The sequence below is a fragment of the Geospiza fortis genome, unplaced genomic scaffold (genome assembly GCF_000277835.1).
Source record: "Geospiza fortis unplaced genomic scaffold, GeoFor_1.0 scaffold112, whole genome shotgun sequence".
NCBI classification, from domain to species: domain Eukaryota; kingdom Metazoa; phylum Chordata; class Aves; order Passeriformes; family Thraupidae; genus Geospiza; species Geospiza fortis.
Genome location: NW_005054298.1, coordinates 17,251,948 through 17,275,183, shown reverse-complemented (window position 1 = coordinate 17,275,183; position 23,236 = coordinate 17,251,948). Strand labels below are relative to the sequence as shown.

The 23,236-nt window shown below is 39.5% G+C and overlaps 1 protein-coding gene across 2 annotated transcripts in view; it reads right to left on the bottom strand.

Moving 5' to 3' along the window:
• Nucleotides 1–2,935: 2,935 nt before the first annotated feature.
• B3GALT1 (beta-1,3-galactosyltransferase 1) overlaps nucleotides 2,936–23,236 on the bottom strand; it is a 94,510-nt gene continuing 74,209 nt past the window's right edge. For both annotated transcript variants that reach the window (XM_031056054.1, XM_031056048.1), the window contains 2 exons: nucleotides 8,321–8,359; nucleotides 2,936–7,748 (listed from right to left, as the gene is read on the bottom strand). In XM_031056054.1, coding sequence (XP_030911914.1) covers nucleotides 6,539–7,519 — 981 coding nt within the window. In that variant the 5' untranslated portion in view covers nucleotides 7,520–7,748; nucleotides 8,321–8,359 and the 3' untranslated portion in view covers nucleotides 2,936–6,538. The remainder of the gene's footprint in view (nucleotides 7,749–8,320; nucleotides 8,360–23,236) is intronic.

Sequence of the window (23,236 nt, the reverse complement as noted above, 5' to 3'; positions counted from 1 at the left end):
GAGTGCGGCTGCCGGAGCCTCGGGAATGGGCACGCTGGCACATTCCCTGTTCAACACCTGCCATGGCCGTAGCTACTGCAGCCTTGCAGACTCAATGTCTGTTCCCGAGGCTAGTGGAAGTTCATCTTCTGCTGTGAATGTGATATTAGTAAGATAAGCTGTCCTGTCTGGTGAAATTAATCCGATAATGCAGTTTTTGATAGCTCAAAGACAGCGACAGAGAGAAGTACTGCTGTGCTCAGCCTTCATGCAAATACTCTGGTAACAGATTCAATACCAGATGTCTGACTATTGAGGAGACTTGAGGAGAGCGGAGGCAACACAGAGAGCAGAAGCAGATAAAAAGGTTAAAACACTGAAATTGTGGAAAAAAGTATACTTGATTAAGTGGGAACTAAACATGAAAAGGATGCTGTTTTGAGTTCTGATGAACTATCCAAGGTTGCGAGGAAAGGTAAAAGGAATAAAGAAAAAAAGACAAACAACCTTAGACTTGTGATAGTGATCTCTGCAGGCTAGATGAAAGATGATAGATCTTTTTTTTACCCCATATACCTGAGCTAGGCAATATCAAAGAAAAGAGTTTTGAAGGAACAACTTCAAGTGCTGGTTGTCCCTTGAAACTTGCTGAAATCAGTTTGCCAGGTATTAGACAGTGTAGGACTGTAAACCTGTCAGGTAAGGGCCCTCTCTTCATAGAAACTCTGTGTTCTTGTCTTTGTGGCTGGTTTGAACTGATACTTTTAGATGGGAGAATGCTGAGCTATGCAAAATCACATAAAGAAAATTGAAAGAGTTTGGGAAATAACAAGGAAATGTATGAGATTGAAGCAGATAGAAAGTACAGAAGGACAGAGCAAGGCTAAGTGACTTTTGTAAATCAAGGGAAAAGCTTGTAATGATGATGTGGGGTGTTCTCTGCTTCCCCCTTGCTTTTACTGCTATCCTGAGATACTTGGAGGTCCTGTTTCTCTTTGAAGAAAGATGTCATGTTAGAAAATAGGCCAGAGAAAGGAGCTCTTAAAGAGAAAAGGGATGCTTGATAGATGCAGATATGGTAGATGTTCGCTAGCACACCTCAAGTTTAGGGTATTTGCTTCACCCAAATAAAAGTTGTCTGCATTACAAAACCACCACACTTAATTCTGTCCAGCTTGATATGTAATGCTGCCTTTGCAGAACAAGTGCTCAAGGATAAATCTTGCATGACTAATAAATGCCTCTTGCTCTTGGCTCTTTCAGGTGAGGCAGAGCTATTATGCAGATTCAGCTAATATGCAGACCTAGCAGAAAAATGGATTTTTTTCCTGTGTTAGGCAAGTTATCAGAGGAGATACTTGACACAACTTAATTGCAGGTGCAGTTGAATAAATAAGGTACATTCTTTCTTTTTTTCTTCTCCCCAGATGACTCCTCTTTTTCCATTTCATAATTTCATATTTTTAACAAGAGAAAAGGAAGCAGATGCTGTTCAGTACAATGCTCTGTGTCATATAGATCTTCCTTTTTTGGTGCATTGCTGCTGTAACAGGACAGTGTCAGCACTTTTAAGGTTTTCTACATACTATTTTCACTTAGGGCACTGCAAATTTCTCTGGAAAATCTATGAGAATCAATTAAGTAAATGAGAAAATAGAATGCTTGTAATTAAGATAATCAAGCTACATGAAATCTGCCCTGCTAGTGCTGATATCTGTATATCTCCAAGCTGTCTATTAATTAAACACCATGTAAGTGTTGCAATTAGACTCAGGCTGCTTTGGTGGAAACAAGAGAGATGAAAACGATTGGAGGGGTTTTGCTGTATGTGAAACTCTTGGTTGCTTTAAAGCATCTCGATGTGGTTTGTTAGGTTGCTGCATTGCTGCAGACATTGCTGGGATGTCTGAGGACTCTGTTGCAGGCTTCAGCTACTTCTGATGTCCACTTTGGTTTGCCAAAGCTACCTTTCCTCTCGGGTAGGGTTATTTTCCCCTCCATTTAATGAATGAGTTTTGGATATTGAGCTCTAAGGCCAGAGGAAAAAAGATTGGATACTTTGTTCTATGTAGGAAACTGCAGGGTAGAAGGGGGAGAATGGGGAGAAATGATTTTTTTTGCCGTTCTTACAAGAAAAAGGACTTCTTCCTACTTTTGTGTTATTTTGGTTTTTTGTGTTTGATATGAGGACCCTGAAGTTGTCCAGACCTCCCTGAGAGACGAAACAGTATGTTAAGATACGTGTGTTGGGAGACAAAGGCTACATGAGACTTACTGGATAATCTGACTGTATTCAGACTGTGATTCTTCATTTATTTTCTGGTGCTTTGTGGGTGTGGGGGAAGCAAAAGGCTCTGTCATGGTCACTGTGTCTGTGAGAGACCAGGGAGGACCCCTTCCCTTTATAAGGGTGACCCAGCTGGTGACAGAGCAGCTTCAAACACCTTTATTATGGTTTTATGAGATGTGGGTTTTAGGACATTTCTCCTTTTCTCCTGTGTGCAGCTTTTGATGGCTGCAAGCCCACACATTAAGGCACCATGCCAGTAGCAGAAGAGCCCTGCTGAGGGTGTCAAAAAGCTTTGCCACCTCAGACTGGCCAAACCTGGGTCTCATTGGCTGGGGGTGCCAAAGCAGCTAAATAGGGCAGAGCAGAGGATGAGCCCATGTGCTGCTTTGCCAGATATTGCCATGGCTGCATTAATATTACTGCTTTGAAGTTCAGAAACTTTAGATGAAGTAATACACCTGATCCGTGTGGACATCAGCTCGATGAAGTTGTTGCACAAATAATGAATAAAAGCAGTATTTTGTTTGGTTTATTTTTTAATTTTTTTTTAAATCTGCATTAACAGCGCAATATTCTTCCTCCTGACAAATGAGCCAATTCACTTGTTTTCAGGTAATACAGTTTACATTTCTAGAAAGAGGTGGAGAAGAAAACTTACATGACACCTTCAATTTTTCACTTGATTTTTTTTATTATTATTTGACATTGATACAAAAAAATAGTATCTTGATTAGCAGCTTTGCTGGCAATCCCACAAAACTGTAAATAATACATTATCTAAAAGAATGCACTCCTACAGACACTACAGAGAAAACAATATAAACAATTTAGACAAATAAATACATAAGTACAGCCAGTCATATATAATGATACACCTAAATTTCGGTTACTGTTGACAAGCTTTTCTAGTTAATTACACTCTTCATTTACAAATTGCCATTGCCATCTACATTATAAAGACAAAAAAACCCTCAAAGAATCAAAATTGATACTTAACATTATTATTAGGAAATGTGGAAACTGAACCTTGAGGCTTCTGTTTAAATACTCTCACAGTTTTAGTAAAATAAAAGAGGAAAAATGCTTTTGTGAAAAAATTCCTCCTAAAGAGAGGCACTTCCCCCCCAGCTGCTTAGCTCAATGTGCTTTTTTCATATGCATTTTGGAATCAAAATGTGATTATAGTCAAACTTTTGAAGTGACTAGTAGCCAGCATGTTTAACCAAGTTGTCATTTGTCCCATGCCCAATGAAACAAAGTGACCTTTAAGTAATGTAAATATTTTTTTGATTAAAGGAAGTTTGTTGAAAGCATTTGTTTCTTAACAGTATCCCACATGGCACAAATACTACTGAGTGGAAGGGAAAACTGTCCCTATATGTAGATGTATTGCTACCTTTCCATACCCAGGTTCCAATAGTGAAATTTCTGAGCAAAGTGAAAACAATAAATCTAAGTGTAACGAGCTAATGAAATCTAATACCAGAAAATTAATGCAAGTAGAAAATTAGGATTTTGTTGTGTTGTTTTAAATTCACTTGACAGCAAAAGAAAAAGTATCTTGTACATTCAAAAGTTAGGGCACACATGCTTAAGGCTCTTGAAACACTGGACAAATATAATGCCTCACTCAGCTCCATGCATAACAGAATTCTACATAGCAAGCAGACTGACACATATATACAGCTGAATACAGAAGAAAATGCCTTAGAAATATGTACATCAATTTCAAGATGAACATTTACATTTCTGTTGAAGGTCTGTCTATTTATAAATGGCAGGAAATACACTTTTTCAGATGCTATTTTCAAGGTGTACCTTGCAATTATTAATGCAGTCTACTTGTATTAGGAGAAATTCAAGGCTACCATGCTGCTTGAGCCCTGAGGTATCTGGATTGGGAGCCCTGCTGTCCTCCTGGTTACTAAGCAAAGGCCACAGAAGCATCAGCAGAAATAAGGCAACCAAATCCATTTGTTTGTGATTCAGAACCCCCAAATTGCTGCACAGTGCAGAGGGATAGCAGAAGTGATTGCAGCCTACGGGTTCAAATTTTTACAAAATATGTTCTGGGCAGGATGGCATCTGTGCTATCTGATTTACCCAGGGGCTGGGAATGAATTCCTCCCGCATCTCCATTCATAAACAAGAATATTATGGGACTTGTGTAAGGAAATTTGATCTTCACCCAGTCAGTGTGTTATATAGTCACTTATGCAATTAGTTGTACCTTGGAAGTTCTGGATTTAATAGGGCATAGGAGCTTTAACAAGGACTAGGTCAACTAGGGAAGGATAACTCTAATTATGCTGCAAGAGATTTAGTGTTCTTATAAAAATTACTGGGGTTTTGGTTTGGGTTATTTTTATTTATGAAGGGTACACAAGCTCCTGTTAACAGTAACTCCTAGGCTGTCTGTGTAGCTTCATCTTCAGATCTGACATAGATTTGCTTGAGATGGCTCCTGCTAGTGCCTTAAAAGCCAGGTACACTTTACCTTATTTACAAGTAGTTTCTTTTGAAATTATAGTGCTGCATCTGTGAACAAGACTAACAATTTGCCAAAAAAATGCAAACCTTTTAGGATAGCATCTTCGTTCCTCTGTTACTGTTGTCAAGTGCTGGGTATGTCTATGGCAAAATCAGGTCAAAGTTTCCCTTTAAATTCTTCTTCAGTTAATTTCTGACAACTTTATAGACATTCTGAATAACATACAGACTTAACAGTTTTGCATATGTTACACATAATGCCAGCTGCAATGAATGAGACTCTCTGTGTGCTAAGCATGGTATGAGTAATCTTTAGCTGATAATATACGTGGTGAGTTTTGGTTTTTTGTAACCTGTGTGTGAGTTCTTCATTCCAAGTTATTTGCTGAGCAATACCATATTTCACCTCCTTTTTATAAGATGGTACTGAATAGAGATGGCCTGAATTTATCAAAGAGTTTTCATGGCATTTTGTAAACATTCATATTCAAAATATATATAAGCATGTTATTAAACTTGAATAAATGTTGTGTACTGGATCTCCTGAGTTGGACCTCAGTGAGTATTGACTGTGATGAGTAAATGGAGAACTTTAAAAGGTTTTTAAAAAGAATAGAATTAATGTAGTTTTAATAGTTTTTTCCTCAAAACCCCTCTATTTTGCTGTGAAATTTGTACATACACGTTATGTATTCTGTTGTATGTCCAGTCAACAGAAAATTGATTGCATTCTTTTATTGGACTAAATTCCTCATTTCTGCACCATTAAAAATCTGTTCGAATCTTGTTTCTATATGTACTGCAGCACAAAGTGAAGCTTCCCCTTAAAAAGCTGCTTTTGTGTTACTTGTTTTCAGGTAAATAGTGCACTGACTGATGTTGAAATATGCTGCTTATTGACACTTTTAGCATTTAGTATAATTATATATTGCTATTCAAGGTTTTAATGGAGAATCCATTAATACTAATGAGAGACATTGCCTTGCTTTGAAATTAAAAATTAAGATATTCATGCTTTTCTCATATATTTTAAGGATAGTTTTTCATACATCTCCCCTGTCTTATTTCACCTACAGATTTACTTAATTTTAAAATTTTGTTACATATTTTATGGGCTATTTTAAGAAGTGTAAAGAAATGGGTTATTCTGAAATAATTTAAAGAAATGCCATTTGGTGGATGAAAATATATTTCAGTATGTGGGTTTGTTTCTAAGGCCAATGAAACTTTAATGTTCTTACCTGTCTAAATTCTGCTATTACACCATTAGTAAGCTATTTGGGAATTGCACACGTACTATAAAATACACATGTCAAAGTAGGTACATAATTTCAGTGCAAATGTATGCTGCTTAATTTATTAACAAGACTCTAAATAGAGACGGTTGTAGGGTGTCAAAAGGAGAATAAAAGTATATCTGTAATTCTTCATTTCTTAGAGCGTGAGTCTTATCTCAGAGACTGGGGTGTGAATTGTTAAGCAGCTCATAATAGTTTATTACTGTCCTTTTACACACAGATGCAAGAATGGTATGTGCAATAGATGATAATATACAAAATCTGAGATTTGACTCCAGATTCTTTCAGTTGGCATAATGTCCTTATGAAAAAGAGCCTGAAGTTTGTAAACCAGTAGTCAAAGTGAGAATGAAAAATCAGTCATTAAAAATCCTCTCACATTTAATATCCCACAGTTTAACCTGTAAGTCAGCAGATCACTTTGTCAAAAAAACCAAACTCAACCAAAATTTTAAAAAAGGTATTTACATCTGTAAAAATCTTAACATCTAAGGTGTTTCTTGCTTGACATGTCATTCCAAATTCTGTGCATTTCTTCTGGTGTTATCTGGTGCACTGTGATCACCCTGCGGTACCTGCACAAGCTGTAGGCCATTTTCCAGTGATTGAAGCCACTGTTTTGGAAGGGGTGAATGCCCAGCTTCCGAAGGCAGAGTCCAACGTACACATCTTCAAGATGTAGAAGTCTGGTATGAAGGGAGGTTTTGTAAATCAGTTCTGCTACATCAGCTGAAAAAATGTAGCCAGTGCCTGAACAGAAGGGTGGGTAATTGCTGTCGGGATACAAATCTCTGGGCATGTACCACTTACTGCGAACATCTCTTATTGGTCCTCCATTTATAACATAACCTGTGAAGTACCTTCTCCTTGGCTTGGTGTTAGGTTTGAGCAGCTTATAAATAAGATTGTCCATATTTACAAAAATATCACTGTCTGTCTTCATGACGTACTTCGCTTTTGAACAAAACGTTGCTACCCACCTCATCCCCATCAACGTTTTCAGAGTGAGGTTATGGTAAGAGTCGATAAAATCTTCCACAATAATGTCATGAAAAATTTGGCTTTCTTGCTCTACCATTTGATTTAACACAGGATCTGTGTTTTTTCCAAGAAGAAATAGTGTGGAGATTTTAATTCCTTTGAAGTTGTTTTCATCGCCCCACGTTTCTCGAATGGCTTGCCTTGCATCAAACTCTTTGTGAGTTGTACTGATAAGAATGACCAAGAACGGGGCACTCTTCTCACATTTGTTGGGTTCGTTGATAAGGAAGTCAAAGGAATGTGGATTTATAGGTCGAGTTCTTATGTTGCCAAAGGAAACGTTTTTTCTGGCTATGGATATGCTACTGACCTGTCTGTGGCCTGTGTAGGAAGAAGTAGGACGAGTTATACTTAAGTACCAAAGAGCACTTGCCCAACAAACTACTGTCAAAATGTATAAACACGAGACCTTTGAAGCCATTGTTCCTCTAGCTCTTTTATTCCATGTGACGAACCGATAGCCTTTGTAGCATGAGTGCACCTGTGTCCTGGAGAGGCAGCATATTATTAATGAAACTTGAAAGTTCGATATAGAAAAGTAACTCTGTAATCATTCATGGATCTCAAATAGGAGCTATTAACCCCGATGATACTCAGCTTTTCTTCTTTCACTAGCAGCGGCTTCCATTTCTTGGAATTTTCTGTTATTTCTGAAAAATATGAAGAAAAAATTTCCATTGTGAGACCATAAAAGCCTAGGGCACAAAAAATGAGCTTATATATGGTTGGCCATTAATAAGATAAGTGTCTTAATGCATTTCTCAGACATTTCTTTTTTCTCTCATGAGGTACCAACATGCAAGGGTGTACTGGAATAGAGCAGTGTAACTGAAGTAATGCCTTTATGATTGGTAATTTCTCAAAGATGATTTTATATAAAAGAAGATAAGCATGCATCTCATGTTGACCATTTAGATAATTTTAAAGGTATATGAAAATAGATTTTATGGTTTCTAGCATTTGCTTGCTTCTTAGCATTTCTTCTGGCCAGTCTTTCAAAATGTCCTGTGGAACATTTTAAAATTATTTAAAGAATGAAAAATAGTGTACTTTGTTCTAGGATCGGCAGCATCTGTGGCAGCTATGCACACAAATAAATCTAATTTGGTCCAAATGTTAATGTGTGTCCTGCTAACAAGAACACACTTTGGTGGAAATCAGACAGAATGGAACTGATTGGGAAAGGTACATAACAGAGAGAGAGATATGTATGCTGTCTTACCCATGCAAAGATTAGCGCTCAAGTAGACTCCATAAAAGCCTAAAAATAAATTAACACAGTTCAGTTATTTTTATTGGTTTCCTTCTCCTCTCCCCCCAAACCAGTCTTTCCATGAACAATCATAATTTGGGACCATGTAAAATGAATCACAATGGCAGCCTAGTAATGGTGGTACTTCACTGTTGTGCAGAGAGCTGCCTGCCTGGACAGGGTTCTGGCACTGGCAGCCCTATTTGGGCTGTTCCAGTCTTACCTCCAGCATCAGGTAGTTTTGAGACTTTCCTCGATCGAGGGAATGTGCCAGCCCTGAACCTTCCATTGCTCTTGGCAATTTTGCTGAGAACCAGTTCAGTTTGTCATAATTTTGTGAAAATGAGACAAGCTGCCTCAAGCCTGCCAGCTCAGTGCTGACTCCTCCAAGGCACATCAGTAGCTGGAGAGTGCCTGCAGGCTCCACCTTCCTGAGTTTTACTGTTGCATTACTTCAGAGCTAAAGGATAATAGAAGCATGCAACAGAGGTGCTTTTTGCAAGAGTCTCAGAAATATTTAACATTTACTTTGGATAGAACAAAATATGTATTCAGATAAAAAGATAGAGGCCTTGTCTTAGAAATGTCCTCTCTGATTTCACACCACTGACACATTGCAGTCTGGCCATCCCCTAGGCAGGCCATCAGTATGAGAGAACTGTTAGGTACCCTGTGCATTATTCCCTGCTGAGGCTTAAGAACAACAGAGAAACAACCTGAACATTTGCTAAATCTATACAGACTGTATTCTCCTTATAAATTCTTACAGCTAGTACTGTCCTGCTAGTCTTCATTACATGCACTTTTAATTGTTTAATGACCGGAACTCACATGCTGCTCTTCCCTTTACCAACTAGGGTAATGTGAATTTTTTGCCTGTTTCAGAGCTTCATCACTTTCAATTCGTTTTGCCCTATAACTGGGGCAATTTAATTAGCTAGAGGTGGGCTATGATCTCCTTCATTGCTTGTCACAGGACTCAGGGTTTGCAGTCTTTTCCCATCAAGCAGTACCAGCAAATGTTTGGGAGCAGTGCATTTAAGTGGGATCTCTAATTGTTCCACAGGGCTGCAGAGCACAACAAACTTGGCAGGACAGACACATGTACATGCTAAATAAATATGGTTGTGATAAATTTATACACAGATGCTACTGTAATGTCCAGAGAGGGGATGTATCCTGCTTTAACAACCTGCTGTGATACAGTTCTAAGGAAGGCAAACCCCATCCCTGGTCTGGTAGGTTGGTTGTGTTTCTGACTTCACTGTGAAGCTCAGCTAATGCTCCCACTGGAAATGCCAGTGAGGAAAACCACCAAGTGCAAAAAGCCATAATATAATGAAGACACAAGAGTGTGAAGTCTAGAAAACTGCATTAATAAAGAAAGAAATACAGCAGTCATGGATTGGAGCTGTAGCATGAGAGATATGTATGTCATTGTGTTTAATGGACTCCAGCATTAGGGTCTCACAAGTAAGTGTAATATTCTGCATATGATGTATTATTTTAGGAAACTATATATTGCATTATCTAAAAGTGTATGATGTTCTACATCTTTTCTTTCATAAGGATAGGTGCATTAGTTACCATGAGCACTGTGCAGATCTGAGGGAAAGGAAAATTGTAACCAATGGCTCTTACAAACTGCAAAATTACATAAAATTGCTTTTCAGTCCAGTAATGTCATGGCTGTGATATCCAATCTTGTGTGCTCTGAAAGGATTAGAAGAAACAAAAACCTTACTCCATTTTGAAAAAAGATCCTGAGCTGTTGTAGGGAATTTTTTTCTCAGTTATGAAATCTATAGGTAGCTGTGTGGGATGAATGCTTCTTATATTGACCCTTGGATTGCTGGGTCTTGAAACAAATTTATCTTTTCCTGTTGCATATTTGGTGGGGGTTTTTTTGGTATACTTTGTCTTTTAAAAGAACAATAAGAGTTGATATGGTTTGCTTTGGTTTGGAGTGTTCTACACCAACCCTGCAGAATTTTTGAGCAAAGGGCAGGTAAAGTGGTTAAGAGTGCACAGGCTGTAGTTTTCCTGATGAGTGAAACTTTATATTTACTTATTTTTTAGGAAGATTGAGGGGAAAACCAAAATGAGAGCTTCCTCCAGCTTTTGTGAGGTGAAAATGTAAAAATTAAAGTTCATATTCCTTCTTTGCTTGAGCTTTGTGCTATACGTGGGGAAGAGATTTGAAAGAAAAGAGCATAAGCAAAATTGGCAAATAGTGTGAATACAATACCTGTACAAATAGCTAATGCAAGTAGCTGAGAAGTCTTGGTCTGTAATTTAGGTGAGATTATTTTTGCCTCCAGGACTGATCTTGCTTCCTCTTTGTAGGATCACAAAGGGGTTGGATAAGTAGCTATGTTGTGTTTTTTTCTGGCCACAGGGCAAATGCTTCTACAGATTATTTCTGGTAGCATTGGTTCTGCCCAGTAATTTCAATAATGTGTATTTTGTATTTGTATAAGAAAATACCTAGCCTGATTAGGCCAGGAAATATGAACTAAGCAGTGAAATACTTTGTGATGATTTAGCAGTCAAGAATTTCAGAGGTTGCCAAATTCTATTATTAAAGATGATGCTAATTAATCAAGAATCTAAACTAGCACCTAACTCAGGCTTAGCTGTAACACAGGAATAATTCTAGGAATTTTGCAAAATTATTCCCAGTATCAAAGTCTGTGACAGCAGACCTTTTTGTTGTCATGTGTTGTGACCTGTAACAAATTTACAGCCTTGCGGGACTTGTATGTCAAGGATGTGAATTATATGGAGTGAAATCAATGTAAAACTCATGTACTCAAATTATAGTGAATTAAAAATTTTGTGTTAATTACTCATTTGGAAAAGAGAAGTATGTGAACTAAGATCACTATGATCAGAATAATGACTGAAAGCACTTCAATGCCCACGTTACTGTACTTCCTTTAGCAGTTTGCCCAGAAGTTATTCAGAATATTTTTAACCTCATGAATCGTAAGTATTTCAAAAGTAGCCTTCAATATTTAAGTGTGTAGCAAATTCATTTATTTTTTGTATTTTAATCCATTCAGATGATGGATTCAGTATATCATCACTATAAGGATGACTTCTTTTTTCACTTCTGCCATGATCTTCTTTAATTTGGTGTTGAAATTTGAAGACCTTCTAACCAGGAGGATATGGGATGTCAGAGGGAGAGTGGAAAGCTTCTATCAGCTTTGGATTTTGTCTGTTGGAATAGACTATATCACATTTGGGGAGAATTACACAGGCAAAGGAACGTGTCCTTTCCTTAATTCTTTCGAGTGAAAGAAACCTTTCTAGCCAGACAGTAGCAATGGTTAAGCTCTTGGATCCTTGTTTTTAAAATTGTTTTAATTCAATCTGTCCCTTTTTCTAACCAGATAGTCATACTATAAGTAATAAAAGACTCAAGCATTGAGGATAGACATTGGCAAAAAGCAAATGCTCAGCATTGTGTTTCTGTACTGTGACACAAAGTTGTGCATTTGGTTGCACTGTTCACAGCTCGTGCTGTGTGAGCCAGAGGAGCCAGCCAGTCAGAGCACAGAAAGCTGTACTGTGTAACTTCTGTAAGTAATTGTCTGGACGAGGACTGTATTTGCAGCAAACCTTTTATGAGTTGACTGCACATGAAGAATAATCTTCCAGATAATGAGCACATTTGAGAATCTTGATAACTATTCATGGGCAATTTTCAGGCAGATGCCAAATGAGTTCAGCTAACGTCACTCATCAAGGGCAGTATTTTGCCAATATTTTGGAATGCTGCTGTCTCTGTGAGAGGCTGTTGATCTTTCTTTCAAAAAAGCCTGTCCTATGTAAGTGCAGTTGCAATAATGTGTCTAGATCACAGTGGATGCCCCTGATAGAAGCCACAGCTCTTGAAGCCTGGCTGGTTGCCACAGCTGTAACCCATGCCGTGCCACTACTGCTGAGGGAGGTGCTGGGTGCAGGCAGGCAGGATGCTGAGTCCTGGGGATGACCCTGGGTGGGAAGCCAAGGGAGATCACAGCTGTTCATCCTGACACCCAGGAGGCTGTTAGGCAGAACACAATTGAGTCAAATTAACACTCTGCATCTCTGCTAAAATGTACCTTTTCCTTTCCCTGGAAAAAAGAGGGAATGCAGCCGCTAAATTATTTAGTAAATGTAGCAAACTCTTCTCATTTTCCCTGAAGAGGCATTTTTGTAAGTTTTCTATGACCATGGCTTTCATCTGTATATAGACCAAGATGCTGAAATGTCTTCACCATTTATGAAATCTGTAAATTACCTAAGGAAAAGTCTGTCATTATTACTAAATCTAGTTGAGAAGATAATTATGCTGAACATTAAGAACACATCTACATGGAAATCTGGGGATCTCTTATGTTCTAGGCTGTGTGTTTTCATAGTTTCTGGGGGAAATTTTGGACAGATGGCACAGGTGATTTAGCAGAAGATTGCAACCTCCTTTCTGGGAACTTCATTTAAAGTTTCTTAAATACTCTAAATGCTTATTCTGCCTGGGTGTAATGCATCTGAAACCAAATCAGTGCTGCAAAGAAAGACTTTCTTCTCTATGACATCGTGGAAAGGGCTGTAACAGACGCAGAAGCCACAGTTTTGGGCTGAACAGAGGAAAGTACAAACGTTCATTTTAGGTGCCTGCTTTTTAGAAAAAGAAATTCTTCTATTAAGAAGGTTCATAGCTGTTATATGTTAAAAGAGGCTGGCTTCCCTTCTCTTCCTCAAAGACAATGAGGACAAATATTTTCTGGATCATTCCTTGTTCACAAATATATTGATGACAGACTTTACCCTAGGCAGCACCTGAATGTGGAAGCAAGTATTTGCACAAGTACATATTTCATACTAACAGTTCTCCTTTCATGAATGCTGATTTGCAGATGGTTTTGATTATAGTTCATCATTAAATTGAAGAACTGACCTCTGGAAATAAATGTAGTATTTAGAAATTGTTTTTCAGTATTTACCACCTGCTTGTAATGTGAACTAAGAGTAAGAATGTACTGTCCACTGGGGAATCTTACCAAAAGCTTCCATAGGGAAAATGCAAGTTATAGAATTTTCAGCAAAAGTTTCCTGTCCTACTGAAACTTCCCTAATCTTTAAAGAGCTGCTGTAGTCTTTTAAGAGTTAAATGCTGTCTACATGAAAGTAAGTCTGCCTGAGTGGCTTTTCTGTATTTTCCACTTCAGATTTTTTCAATGAATCTATCTTTATGAAACCAGAATTTTCCCTTTGTTTTGAAGAAGTGCTGAAACAGCCCACATAAAACAACTAAATGGCACTTTAATTGCTTTCTTTCTCATGTTTAAGAACAAATCATGGAACTCTTTTGGCAGCTGGTTAGTTATGACTGAGATCCCCCAGTTTATTGGGGCTCTCCTGGTCAGGGCTTTGTGAAAGCATTGCCTTAAGCCTGGTAGTTGGAGCAGTTGGGCCGTACCAGGCAGGCAGGGCTGGCTGTGCCCCCCCTGTGCCCCCTCCTGTGCCCTCTCCTGTGTCCCCTCCTGTGCCCCCTGCCCTCCGCTGCTCCGCGTTCTGGGGGCTCCGTCCCGCACTGCTCCAGCTGCCACTGCCAGCACCTGCAGCTCTGCCCAGGCTTCCCAAGAGAGTTACCCTGCAGAGAAGGGACAGGCCTGTTGGGAAAGGGACTTGCTGGCTCGTTGACTGAAAAGTGGAATTGTTGCCTTGGATGTTTGCCTTAAATACCTGGAGTGGTGCTTTTCTGCACTGACCTCAGCACAGCTCAGGGCCAGCACTTCTGGCTCTTAGCTGTACATAATTGCCTTAGAACAAACAAACAGGTTTCTTTTCACTTTGTCATAACTAAATGATAGATGAGGTTTTTCTCAAACCTAAATCAAAACCTACTTTTATTGGGGATTGAACAAGAAAATTTCTGCTGCAGAAGAGAGGGCATTGTTTTTGCAAAGCTGTTAACATTTGAGAGCAAGCTAGCATCAGACTCAGCTAGCACATATGGAGTATTTCACAGACATGACCCCAGACTATTTGTCAGCATTTAGTTTTCTGAAGCTTGCAGTTGAATAGATGGCTGGGCAATGTTACACTCAAACATTCATTCAACACAAGAGGCCCTGTCTCTTGTGGCATGATTTTGAAATGGGCTCATAATAACTGGAGTTTCTTGGATGAATCAAATAAAGGAGTGCATGCTGTAGTTATTTGGTAAATATGTGTCCTGGTGAATCCATGGGAGTAAAACTGTCCCCATTCTTCTATGATATTTCAAAAGTGCAGCAGCTTGTGTCCTCAGCTGAGAGGATGTTTGAAAAATACTGTTTGGGATCATAAATGGGTGGCTGCCTCCTTAGCTGAAGTGAAAAACCCGTTCTGGGTTATCAGCTATGCCTACCTAGTCCACTCTCTTGCTCGAAAAACTGTTTCTTCATTTTTCCACTGTATTTCCTATACGAAAGTTGTGAAAACTGTGTATTAATATCAGTGAAAGAAACTTGGGTGTCTCTGTAGAAGGCAACGAGTAAACAGCTTGTCTGTTTGTGCTCAGATCAGAATTTAACCTGGCTCCTGTGAGAATTGTTAAAAGCAAAAATTGAAGAAGTTTTCTTGCAAAGTGTTATTGATGAATATTTTGTAAGAATTTTTTTGTTAATACCTCTTATCTCCCAGCTGGGCAGAATATGGCTGATAATCTTAGGTATCTGATAAAGCAGCAGGAAGAAGTGCATTTTGGAAAAGAGTAAATCTGAATTCCTGTTCAACTTAATTTTATCACTTTTGTCCTTAGAGATGTCCTCCATGTGTACTTTAAAAGCTTTCACTAGGGAACATAAATTTAAAATCCCAGATATCTCAGTGAGCAGTCAGGAATACTAATTTCTTACATCTTTTGTCTGTTGGCATTGTTAATTAGGGGTATTCACAGTGACTGGTAACTAGGAAAATAGCTAAACAAACTCCTTCCTAATGTTTGTCCATGTGTGTTTGTCTGTCTGTCACTAAATGTAATGGGCCATTTCTGTGGGCTCATTATGCTGATAGCACATTTTGCTTTCTCTTTATCCTATTGTGATTGAGGAAGCATAACCAGAACTGCCCAGAATAATTGGAAACTCTTCAGCTGCCTTCTCCACCTGTAATTGCGTGGTCTGTAGTGGGCTGATGTAGGTCTAAATGCAGGCTCATTTGTCCATTACTGAAGGATTTCTCAAAACAAAAGCAAAGAACTGTTATATAAAAGATGACCTCAAGTATATTCAGGATTGAAAAGCAGGGAAAACAGTCTTGCTCCTCAGTACTGACTCTTACTGGAACTGCTGTGGCACAGGTAAAGTGTGTGAATGCAGGACTGCTCCAGAGAGGATTATGCAGCAACTTGTACTCAGTGTTGCTCAGTGTTTTCTGTTCCCACTCCTGGCCCTGCACAGCACACCGCAGGAGTCACACCATGTGCCTGATAGCATTGTCCAAATGTTTCTTCAACTCAGTCAGGCTTTGTGCTGTGAACACTTCCCTGGGGAGTCTGTTCCAGTGCTCAACCACCCTCTGGGTAAAAACCCTTTCCTTGATATCTAAACATCCCCTGACTCAGTTTAATGCCATTCCCTTGGGTCCTGTCACTGGTCCCAAGAGTGAGGAGACTGATGTTTGCTCCTCCAGTTCCCCTTGTGAGGGTGTTGAAGACCACAGTGAGGTTTCTCTGCTTTGGTGTCTTCTGCCTTGATTCTGCCTTGATTTTGATGCAGCTCAACAGACAAAATTCTCCTTTTATCACCCACTTTTCTTTGGGATGTGTCAGCTCCTGCTAGGATAGGAATGGAGTGCAGTACTGATAGAAATCAACTTTGTGAAGCAATAAACAGAAAATATGTTCTGTCACTATGCCCAAGGGAATCATATCAAACCTTAGTTATCCATGTGTTCGAGGCCAAGCCTTAAGGAAAAAGAGGGTACGTGAATATATGGTGTAAAAATATAGATTGCTTCTCTTCACTCTCCATCTGTGGACCTTCAAGAGCTCTATAAACACAAGCTCACTGAGCAGCTGTATACCCCAAGGAGGCAGATAACACAGTAATAAAATATGCCAAGCAATTTAAGGGTCCAAATCTTGATACATACCACAGGGTTGTAAGAATTAAATAGAGTAGTTTCAACAGAGACACATTCTTCTGGGAGATTTTTCTTATAGAGGCAGCATAAGATCAAACACCCCTTTTGATCATTTTCCAGACTTTGGAGGTGCTTAGTCTTTGAGCAGAATCAGAAGAGATTGCTATATAAATAATGTGAACCAAGACCTCTGGAGAAAGGTGTTTGGTTCATAAGGTGGCTGGAAACAACAGGGATTCTCCTGAGCTTGTTTTAACTCTTGTGTAGGGCTCCCTCAGCATACTGAAACCTTTTCTCACTTTTAGCAATCTCCTTTCAGCATTATTTTAATCTGAAAGATCTCTTGAACAAAAGAGATTTTAAAGCAGTCTGCAATTTTTGGTTCCATTTATTTCCTGGCTACTCTGATATCAAAGGCAGTAGGAAGCAAAAGTGAAAAGAAATGCAGTAAAGCAGCTGTAGGACCAGCTATTGTGGGATCACAGAGGAGCCCTGCTTTGCTGTGTGACCAAGTGCTCGACATGGGACTCCCTTCCATGACACAGGGTCTGTCTCCACTGGCACTCTGTCTGTCCATCAAGGAAGAAGGTGTGCTCAGATCCATTCTCTTCATGTGGAAAAAGGGCGGAAAATATGAAAATTGATGCAAACATCAGTAATGCTTTGTTCTGCTGCTTGGGAGAAAAAGAATGACTTCCTGACACTCTCAGGAAAGTGGGGCAAGAGCTGCTGGAGGGGCAGGCGGTGTCTGGCTAAACCCTCTTGGGTACACAGAGGAAGACAGGGAATCCTGCCTGGATTGCAGAGTGAAGCCTCCCCATAGGGAATGGTCCAAGGTGAGAGGAGGACAAATGATCTAAGTGCAAAAAAATTTTAATTTATTCCTTTAAAACATTTCTTGCCAGATGTAATGAAGAGTAATGCGACAAAACAAAGGATGTAAATAATTTCTTGTTTGTCTCTTGTGTATGTGGTAACAATGTAACCAAAAGCTACCCCAGTACTTTTAATGAGAACTTCACTTCTTTGTTATTCTTTCTCACTCTTCGTGTTTTTCTTTGAATAAAACAATTTCCCTGTCTGTGTAGCTCAGAGTGTGTGTACTTTGCAAAGATGCTGCCATCTGCCATTTACTTTCCTTTCTGAACTGTGATCTTAGACATATATTTCAGGGAAAAGGAAGTCAAGTGGTTGAGGTTATTCTCCTTTTGTGTGAACAACAATGCAAATAATTCCAGAGCCAGGCAGTAAGGCTGCCTGAAATACCAACTGCAGATCTTCTTTTCAGCGAGGCATTAATTCATTCTGTGAAAAATATACTGGGTAAAAAACTCAATTTCAATTTCTCCTCCTGTACACTGGCTGGATCAATTAAACTCCATATAGCAATTTTTTGAGATAAAGTTAAACAATTTTATACATTTTCTAACCCCTATTCCAGATCATTTTCCTCTCAGCCTCTTGCTACAGGTGCCTCTTGCAGCAGACAGGGGAGCAGTGGTGGATGCTGCTGGACACATGGCAGGGCCAAGACTGCCTGTCCTTGGGTCGCCCCGGGCTGCCACGAGGCAGTCTCTCACCTCCAGCCAGGACATGGCCCTCAGAACTCAGGAACCCCTCAGGGGGTGAGGAGGATTAGTGGTCCCCTCCTTAACAGGGAAAATGAGAGCATGAGAAAGGAGCGCATCTTGCTCCTCCTCAACTGCTTGTGCCTTGTTTTTGGAGGTGAGTGCTTCACGAGCTGATAAAAAAACTACGCGAGATCAAGATGGAAAACATTTCTTTGCATCTGGGAAACTAGAGCCAGTGTGTCTGTAAGCTGGCACTGCCACAAAAATATTCATGCATTCCTTCATGCTTCATGATGATTTTTAGTCTGATCAGTTCCCTGGTCAGATGTGCCTCATGGTCACACAAAAGCCTGGATCAGCACAGCCAAGAGACATTGTCACTTTGAAACGAGAGGATGAGGCAAAATGGGGCAGGCCTGTTTTCATGACCACACTCCCGCCTTAAATGAGTATTAGAGAGCTGAGGGTTCCCTTATTCCCTTGGGAACTGCAGCAATAGCCCTAAGATTTCCTTACATCAAGCACTCAGCTATTTCCTCCTCTTGCATCAATTGTAAACAAGTAAAAAACCAAAAAGCTTTTGCCTGCCTATCAAATATTTATGTTTAAATTTCAGAAACTACTGGAAAGTTTTGGAAAACAATTCAAGAACTTGTCAAGAATCAAGAAAAATACTCTCCCTTTAAATTTTTTTTTGTTTTCACAATACCAAATAAACCGTTGGATCCTTTAACTCTCCTGAGATCACTCTGAAGTTAAACTGGAAACCTAATTGGATTTTAACAGGAAATCTGATCGTGCATCTAGCAGCTTTAAGTGGCATGAATAGAATAGCATTTGAGAATGTGCTGCTATTTTGAAGATGGATGTGATTTTCTGATTTTGACAGAAAATGAAAACATAGTGAGAGGCTGTCACAAGCTTCTGAATCAGCCAGATTCTTCTTAGAAGCCAAAGACAGCTTGGCTGAGGTAGGCTATTCTCCCACTCGTGTCTTTGCCAAAACAGAATGTGTGCCGAGGCTTTTTTGCTGTTGTTTTTTTCCTCCAGATGGTGTAAGGAGGGATAGACTGCTGGTTGCTTGCCAAGGGTTGTACAATATTGTGGCAAAATGCAATCCCAAGCTGTGGTTTTGAAGGTAGCATATCAATCACTTACTCATCAGGTTCCTATAGTTCTTGCATGTGGGGGTCAAACCTTTGTCTTTGGGCCAAGGCTATTAACAAATTTAGTCCAAATGTTTTGAGAGAGACAAAATTTGTTATGGTTTTCTCTCCAAATGTTGATTAAAGTGTCCACTGCTAGGAAGGTAAGAGCCAATATGCAGCTAATCCTTTTTAAAAATCTCTATCTCAAACCTAAATTGCTAAATCCCTCAGGTCAGCTAAAAATAATAATGCTTTGGGTTTGCCTGTGATTTTTCTCAATATACATCTAAAGTAAAAGGAGGAAGTTACTTGGTGTCAAACAAAATGAGTTTTTGAAGTTTTAGAAAATTTATAGTACTTAAATGAAGTTATAATAATAAATAGAGCTAAACATGAGCATTTTTTACTAAAAGGTGTGCAGTTTTTTGCCAGATTGATATGTATATCTTCCTCCTGTTGACATGCATTTTCAAAATAAACCGGATATTAATTGCACCTTCACTGGGTTGCACAGTGGCAGAATGATCCACCTTCTGGCTGTCAGGGCTTTGAGTGCGATTAAACACTTCTAGGAACAAAATTACCCCCTGAGAGTAGCACATACGCACTATTTGGTCACTGTACTTGGGAAAACTTCCAATCTAGGCAGGGTTAGTGACCAAAACAGTCGGGGAAGTCAGTCTGCCTCGTTATGTTTCAGGTGTAACTTTATTTTACATAAACTGTTCTTGTTCTAGGTGTTCACTTGACCTTGCAGCAATCCAAGATGCCCAAAGTAATGGTGACTTAAAATAAGTGCACTGGCATTTACGATCATAAAAGCAATTTTAATATGGCAATATGCTGCCATTTAAATAAACTACTACAAGTAGTCTCTTCCTTGTAGCAGGAGAGGGCAGGGTTAGTGTTGGATAATTTTTTAAAATATTTCACAATGACAGTGTGTATGAAGAACACTCGTAAGAAGATTGCTTTGCAATTAGTTATAAAACAGAGGAAAAGGTTCTCCAAGAAACAAGATCAGTTTTTAAAAGCGACTGGACAAGCTAAGTACAAGTAAGCTTGCTCTCTAATTCAGGCTGTTTGGAAGAAGCATGGATTGGATTTTTAGTGTCTTAGTGATATGACAACTGACAAAAATCTACAATCACTCTTTAGGTGCCCAGTGCACTGTATCTGGACCACCAAAAGTATTTTCTTCCTCAAGCAATAACAGATTATCATCCTGGCTGGCAGGAAATAACCTGTAAATTATATCTATATCTAGCACATATGGAAGAAAAGCCATCAGATAGTATCATACATGAAAAATCGGTTGCCTTGCTCTAGTAACTAAAAGTCTAGGCATAATATTTTTTAATTTGAGAAATTATGAAACCAGCAGTAGCAAGAATAACATTGCTAGTTTCCAAAAGTAGATATATTAGATTGAGAGGTAGGTCATTTGTCAGCCACCCCTGTAGATAAAAATGTCAAAGACATTTGCTCAATATCACAAAGCCAGAGACTGCAGCACAGTATTCCATGTCAGTATAAAGAACACGTATTCTAAGGCATCTGCCTCTTTTTCTGTATACCTCTAGAGTCACTGAAGAAGGTCTCAAATTTCAGCATGCTCCAGCATCTCAAGTTCTGGGGGGAGAGAGAGGTTGCAGGGAGTTGTCTTTATAGAGCTGGCATCTGTATCCTTGAATGCCAGTCATAAATTAGACTCCTATTGAATAACAGTGTCTCATGGCACCTGCTGCCTAAAAACTGCCCTTCAGAGGGACTGAGCAATCTTCTGCAGGATGGATTAAGCATTTTACAGTGCTCATAAGAAACCAATCTGAAAAATAGGTCCCAAACCAATTAAATAACCTCTGTTGGTGGATCTCTTAAGTTTTTAAAAATCTGCTGTGTGAAGTTCCTTTTGCAGTATCTTTTAGAAATTAGTTTAGCTGTAACCTTAAGTGTTAGATGCAGAAAAGAAATGTAGTGGGCCATTTTAATTCTGCCTTTCTTCTTTGTTTGGCAGTTGATCTTGAGTGCCCACAGAGCCTATTAAACTAATTTTGCTATAGCTTTACTGTTGACATTTGAGATTAAATGCCAGGGTATGAAGGAATTTTTTTTAAGGACTATCATTTTTTGTTTCAATACAGCATTGTCAGGACCACAGGACTGTAACAGCCTGCTGTGGTGTGTTATTTCAATCATTTCTTCTTGCCTAGGGAAAATATTTCTGATTAGTGTAGTTACTGTCCCTTTGTTATAAGGCTTATACAAAATTCAGCAGTGTTACTGCAACTGAACTTGATAGGAGCTGTGAATGCTTGGCCCTGGCTTTTTCCTGTTAGCAGTACTCGTTTATCTCCTCTTGTCTGGTAAGCTACAAACCAGGATAACTCCTTTCCCAGAGCAGGTGTGAATCTTGGTGCTACAATGCTACAGTGAAAGATTTTTCAGTCCCTAAACAATGGTATTCTCAGCCACCCAGTTGTCCTTCAGTCTGAAAGAGATGGAGGCTGGAGTCCTGGAGCATGGGTGGATAGAATGTAAGAGAACAGAGATAGTGCAGAAGGCAATCTCCCCCCTGAGGAGTTGCAGCTGTACCAATCACCAAAGATTAGGAACAGGCCTGCCCTTAATAGGCCACAGCTGTGTCCAGGAAGGATGGGTACTATAAAAGGATGGGTTAGCTGCTCCTGGGGAGAGTTGGCTGTGCTGTGCAGAAGTTGGTGCTGTGAGGACATGCCCATGAGAAATCACTGGGAAGGTATGGAACTTTTGCAATAAGATGACAACATGGGAGTGCTTTGGAGGCTGGTCCAACAGTGCCCACCTGGACTGCCCTCCCCACAGCTGGGATTGGAGGTGGGTTCAAAGGGAGCCAGAGCTAATGCCTCATGGTTTTACCTCTCGTGTTAGTTCTGGGACAGCATCCCAGCATATCTGTGTAAAGGCCTGGGAGTTTAGTTCTGTATCTTTCTACAGAATACCCAGGAGAGTCCATGGAAATGGACTTCTGCAAGTGTAGGATGCCTGTGTGTAAATTAAACACATTTTTCAGTGTTTTTTCATGTCCTGAAATGATCTGAAGCTTTCAAGGGCAGTGTGTGGTAGAAGAGGTCTCATAAGGTGTTTGTATAATTGTGATAGAATGCAGCCTAATCACACACTTTCTGCTCTCCTGCTTGATGGAAGCTTTTCCTTGATGTCCAGTGGATATTAAGCGATTTAATGGCTTGATGAATAAGAACAAGGTGATTGCAGAAGTAGTCTCAGCCAGCTAAAAGTGAGCATGCATCTCTTTTGCTGCTCTGCTTTCTGTTTAAATGGTGCATTTAATGATAGGCATCACATTTGGGAAGAGGTGCTTGGTTTGCAGCACATACCTGACAATGTCGTCTGGAGTTTTCTGTTACAGCAAAGACTTTGCCTGAGGGTTTGCCTGAACAATGTTATATTTTGTATCCCACCCAATGCATAAGAGAGGGCCTCCAGGGAGCAAACCAGCCCAGGCTCACATCTATTGCTGAAGTCACCCAGGACTAACAGCTTGCATGCAGCTTGGAGTGCAGTGCTTTCTGGGTGGCTTAAGAGAGGGGTTTTGGCCAAGTCTTTCCTCTTCCTTTTGTAAGGTTATTGCAGTCTGCCTGGGCCTCTCAGTGTTAATAGCATTTACACAAACCCTGTTGTCAGCTGTTGCTTGAGGAGAGATTCTTCCTTTTTGCTGCTCACTCATTCTCTCTGCTCCAAGATTACGTGCACGTAGAGATACAGCTTCCAGGTACAGTTTTGACTTCTAAATTTATAAATGAGTGTCAAACTTCTTGTACTACTGGTGTTGCTGTCATCTTTGTTGCTTAGTCTTCTTGAAGGACACCGAAGATAGTACCAAATACTTCTGAAGTGGCTCCACAATGTGTTTCTAGTATGTGTTTTGGCCTCTGGTTCAGCTGGCTTTCTTTTTCTTTTTTCTTTTTTTTTTTTTAAGTATTTTGAATAGAGCCTAGATTTGTTTGGTAGATGTAGTGGGAAGAAATTGAGTTGTTTACTGTGAA